Source organism: Camelina sativa, chromosome 3 (assembly GCF_000633955.1).
Source record: "Camelina sativa cultivar DH55 chromosome 3, Cs, whole genome shotgun sequence".
NCBI classification, from domain to species: domain Eukaryota; kingdom Viridiplantae; phylum Streptophyta; class Magnoliopsida; order Brassicales; family Brassicaceae; genus Camelina; species Camelina sativa.
In genome coordinates, this window is record NC_025687.1 from 11497756 (window position 1) to 11503457 (window position 5702).

A 5702-nucleotide genomic window follows, 5' to 3' on the forward strand; every position below is an offset into this window, starting at 1 on the left:
AAGGGAGAGACACTCTCCAAACCCTAAACTCTATATGGGCCTCTATTTTCTCATTTTGGTTTTTTACTAATGATCCAGTTAAAGGCCCAATTAACACCTAATCTATTTAGGATTTTTTTTTTTACTTTTATTAATGAAAACCAATTTCTGTCGTTTAGCTGCCAAATAAATAAGTATTGTTTGTATATATAGTGAATAGAAAAACTACTGAAAAAAAAAATTCTTTATTTTTGAATTTTAAAGATTTCATAGATGCATTTCAAAAGTTAAAATTTTCCAGTTCAAAAAAATATTAATTAGTGCTATAATCCTTTTGAGTCAAAACAAATTCCATTTTGTTTTATTAAATAATGTAACAAACATAAAATTTAAATTTATGGAATTTAAAAATGTAATCGATTAATTTAAAATGTAAGAATAAAGGGATATCTATGTGAATAGTAAATACTATAATTTATATTACTGAAACCTTAATTATTTTCCTAATTGAATATTCATATTATTAATAAGATATTCAGACAAGTTTATATGATTATTAATAATAAAAAATACTGAATTCATCATTTTTAGACTTTCATTATCAATAAAATAACCAAAATCTAGCCGAAGTGTTTTTTCCCAATCAAATTTTCATATATCTTGTTTCTCAATCGAATATTCATATATAAACTATTATTTGAATATGTGTTAATTTTAGACTTCACTATTTGGTTGTTTAGATTTTATCAGCCAAATTTTTATGATTAATATTGACGATATATATGTGTTTCAGTTTTAGACTTGCATTATTGGAATATCAAATAATATATTCATATTATTAATAAAAATCTAAATGGTTTAATGTTTTGAATTCATATTTTTTCGGCTAAACCTAAAACGTTAAAACTGATACATACCAAAAATATATTAAATCCAAACAATTCGCTCGGCGTCAATCCATTCATGATATGCTCATGATTGTACATAATGTACAACTCAAATCAGATCATGATTGTGTTGGATGAATCAAAATGAATCCACACTTAGTAGATATTATATAGTAGGATGATGGATGGACGATAAGAGAACTATTTTGATTTAATATATTTATGGTATGTATCAGTTTTAGGTTTAGCCGAAAATATATTAATTCAAAACAATTTGAGAGATCTTATCTTTTTAAAAGCAATACTAATTAAAAATACTGTTGTTCTTTTAAAAATACTAATTAATATATACAAGAAACTGTAATCGTATAGCAATTAACTCTTAATTTGATATTTCAAAGCAGTTAACTCAAAACAAACTTGTTAAGAAATGTTAATGTTAGAGTTGCATCTTACATTTCCCATCTGAAGTTGATCTTTGGAAACATCAGTAAGACTCTGAAGTGTATTCTTAGCCTGTTAAAAAGAATACAAGAAAAAACAACATGAATATATGTAGAAGTGAGTGAGTTGACAACTAAATTATATATGTACATTTGATACAATTTTTAACATAAACAGAAATATATATATACAGTGGCGGATCTAGAACATATTTCTATATGGGGCACAAACTATAAATGACAGTTAATTCATAATTTTTTTTTTAAATGATGACACAAGAGAGGAATTGAACTCACGACCTTAAGATTAACATGAGGCAACTTAACCAAATCAGCTAGAAACACTATATTAGCCATTAACATTTATTAAACTTCTAAAATCTGTATAGGGCACGTACCCTACTAACCTTGTGAGTAGATCCGTCCCTGTATATATATATATATTTTTATGTTAAAGCAAGCATCCCTATGAATGATATAGATAATGTAGACTATCTAGTTAATAGTTCCATCGTTCAAATGATTTCATATTTATGAATGCAAAATTCGAGTAGCTATAATCTGAAATAGGTCTAAAAGCGAGGTCGATGTTGTTGTGCCCCTAGTATCAGTATTATCTATGGCAATGAAGTTAAAATTTAAAACTAAATTTTATGAACAAAGTAGGTACACATGTCTTTTCCAAGGGTCTCTACTTTAAAGGTGATAGAATATGAATATTATTTATCCAATATTATTTCTACATTATTTATCATTTTTTCATGTAAAAGTTTTTTTTGTATCTTATAAAATTAAAGATAAAGGCCAACATCCTAAAAAAAATCAATCAAACAGTTCTGCAATTGTGGCTTAAGTGATGAAAATCGAGTCCCAAGAGTCACAACAAATAGTATTAAACTTGGGTCGAGGTCCATAGCAAATTAAATTAGTGAAGATGTGGTCCTAGATCAGTAGTTAGCATTTACACATTTGTTCTAATTCCAATTCCTCCCTTATAACTAATTGGTCCAAAAAGGCTTAAATGCATTCTCTCAGTCAAGGCAGTGATTGCATTTGGAGGAAGATGTAAATTACTGCATCCTAATTGAGTTAAATGTACGTACAATACAAACATCAGTCTTTACCAAAAAAGGTCAAGGCAAATAAGATTCTTTCAAACATCTAGTCAGATCAAACCAAGGAGTATAATAAAGCCAATAATATTAGTGTACGTCTTGCGGATCTTGTACTACGTCCAGACAAAATATGCAGTCAGGGTCGGCCCTGACCTAAAGCCAATGAAGCAAGGGCTTTAGGCGCCAAAATATATACAACATTTTGGGGCATCAATAACAAATAAACGTCGTAGTGAAGTGGCTGTCCTTTGTTTCTTTAGATGATAAGGATGCAGGTTCGAAGCTTGGTAGCAACAATATATGCACGTTTTTATAACTCAAAGGGGCAACAAAATTTTTTTGGCTTTAGGCAGCCCACAGTGTTGGGCCGGTGCTGTATGCAGTCGCCACTTCAATCTTGTCTAAGCGATGGCGTTATGTCTGGACGATGCTGCCTATACTCGAGTTCAAAGACGATGGCAGCGAGAGCGTTGGATGGTTTACTAAAAATTCATTGCAACTCCATAAGGCACCAAAACTACTTTGATATTTGTCGAAGTCGGTCCACATTTTCCTGTTGATGTAAATGTTGGAAAGTGGGTTGAGAATGTGTGGAAGTATGCTGGAAACTGGAATGGACCTTTATCTTTGCTGTTGTGTGACTTTGTGACGGAAAAGCGAGCATATATCATACGTGTATCTCACCAAAGCCATGATTCTATGCATGTACGTGGAAGACATGAGAGCAAGGCAGACATGTTGCTTCCTCCCCAAGGAACATTCCCTATGGCACATGGCTCTCGCTCATCACTCTATCGTGCCCATTTACCTTTTTTCTTGACTCCAGTTTATCAACCTCTGTTGCAGTTGTTGTTACCAAGACGCTACATAAAGAGAGGACATACTCAATCACCTCTATGCATCTCTTTTCCTGATTAAAAGACATTAATTGTTACTCCCCCAGCACATTTACAATGCATCTCCTTCACAACTCCAGCGACACTATGTCTTCGTTGTTGTAAACGCGTCAGTGGATCATCTTCCTTATCTCTTGATCAAGCTCATGATGATATTCCTTGTCTTTGATTTTTTGATCGGCCCTTCTCTAGAAATTAATGCATGGATACGTACCATCCTTTTTGTTTTGTTCACACAAACTTTGACTTGAATCTATCTTCGTACGTACGTCCTCACCAAATCTTCATGCTTTATATTGCGTAAGCTAGCTATCAATTTTTTTTTTTTTTGAATTGAAGGTAGCTGCAAACAACCTCCAGTACCTTCCCCTTATAAAGTTGGATCATTCTTAATTTTTTCATCCACCCTACGTACCATAACATGGTAAGGATCAGCACTAGTTTTTAATGTGGTGGTACTGGAAGCCAAATAGCCAACATGCGTCGCATCAAGAACCGTTTCCCGGAAATGGTTTACCTTAGTCTTTTATGAAAACAAGGGTCTACAAACTATTTAAATATTTTAAATTTAAAAAACAATTGTCTTTATGATTTCTATGTGAATAGTGTATTATATTGAATACTAAAAATTATAGTCAACAAAGAAAAAAGTATAATTTTTTTAAAGAGAAATATGGAAATAAAAGATAAATATTGGAAGATTATTTTTTTTCCCAATCAAGTATTCATATCTTTTATAGCTATTCAGATACGAATATATTACGGCGTCCATCGCTATTAAGAAAAATAGATAATTATTAGATTCTCAGAACAAATCAATACAATTCGCTAGGCGGCGTCCATCGCTAATCTGTAACTCTAATATCTTGAAACTGGCAGTGAATTTGACACCGGTAAGGTTCCTCCAAAGCGCTTTAACATGTTTAAATATTTGATATAAAGTTTGTCTTACGTTATTACTTTTAAAAGCGTTGGAGCTGGAAATAAAATTGCTTGCACGAAATACTAACCTAACACAATTAAGCATTCACATACCAACCACACGTCACGTCCCTATACCCAAAAGAAAATACACACGTCACGTTAATTATATGACTTATATAAACAAAACCTAAACCATTAATTCTTCTCTCATCCATCCTTATTGGTTTTCCACAGCTTTGATTCCCACAAACGATTTGATTTTTCTACTTTTAAATATCTTTGAGGATATGAAATTCTTCATGTGTATTCTAGCGTTACAACAACTCTACGTGCAAAGTGTCGCCCAGGATTTCGATTTCTTCTACTTCGTTTTACAGGTAAAGTTCATACTTCGTACATGTACGTTGTACGTATCTACAAGAATCGTCATTGTACTTATAAATTTGATGTTTATATGTGTATGTGCATTGCAATGCAGTGGCCTGGAGCGTATTGTGATTCAAGACATAGTTGTTGCTATCCGAAAACCGGTAAACCAGCTGCGGATTTTGGAATTCACGGTCTATGGCCTAACTACAAAACCGGTGGATGGCCTCAAAACTGTAACCCTGACAGTCAATTTGATGATTTACGGGTTTGTATCTATCTTATTATAAACACAATACGTTTTATTTCATACAAACTAAATAACTTCAGGAAAAAATATTTTGAGACCATGAATTGTAAGTCTCTTATTTGGATATCACATTTATTTTTTTTGTAAATCATTAATAAGAATTGAAAACAAATGAAGGTGTCTGATCTGATGATCGATTTACAAAGAGAATGGCCAACGTTGTCGTGTCCGAGCAATGATGGTATGAAGTTTTGGACACACGAGTGGGAGAAACATGGCACATGCGCTGAGTCCGAGCTTGACCAACATGATTACTTCGAAGCCGGTCTCAAACTCAAACAGAAAGCTAATCTTTTTCATGCCCTTACCAATGCTGGTACAACATTCACTTATTTTTGCCCCTCCAAATTATCTCCATTAATTGTTAGTATTTGCAAAGGGATGTTTCTTTTCTTATTATATGTATATTTCTTTTGCCATGATGTAGGGATCAAACCGGATGATAAATTTTACGAAATGAAAAATATTCAAAATGCGATCAAAGAAGCAACTGGATTTTCTCCGGGAATAGAATGTAATAAAGATTCGTCACATAATAGCCAACTCTATCAGGTTTATCTATGCGTTGATACTTCGGCCTCCAAATTCATCAACTGTCCTGTTATGCCACATGGTCGATGCGACTCTCGAGTTCAGTTTCCCAAGTTCTAATTTTTACGGCTGAATATAATTCTTTCTATTTATATACGGAAAACATTATATCTGTTGGTTTTTATTTTGTGTTTCTTGCAACATTTAATTGTAATAAATAATATATAATTGGATGATACACTTGATTTGCA

At 32.4% G+C, this 5702-nt stretch overlaps 1 protein-coding gene across 1 annotated transcript; it reads left to right on the forward strand.

The window, feature by feature from the left end:
- On the forward strand, positions 4436–5702 carry LOC104776595 (ribonuclease 3). Its single transcript, XM_010500691.2, has 4 exons — positions 4436–4621; positions 4723–4878; positions 5038–5236; positions 5348–5702. The coding sequence occupies exons 1-4, from the start codon at positions 4532–4534 to the stop codon at positions 5569–5571; spliced, it is 669 nt and encodes a 222-aa protein (XP_010498993.1). The 5' UTR covers positions 4436–4531; the 3' UTR covers positions 5572–5702.

What these genes read in the sequence shown, in the direction of transcription:
- LOC104776595 (XM_010500691.2), top strand. Translation starts at nt 4,532, where the DNA reads ATGAAATTCTTCATGTGTATTCTAGCGTTACAACAACTCTACGTGCAA. An exon ending in GTCAATTTGATGATTTACGG is followed by an intron (nt 4,879 to 5,037) that starts GTTTGTATCTAT and finishes AAACAAATGAAG; the next exon opens with GTGTCTGATCTGATGATCGA. An exon ending in TCATGCCCTTACCAATGCTG is followed by an intron (nt 5,237 to 5,347) that starts GTACAACATTCA and finishes GCCATGATGTAG; the next exon opens with GGATCAAACCGGATGATAAA.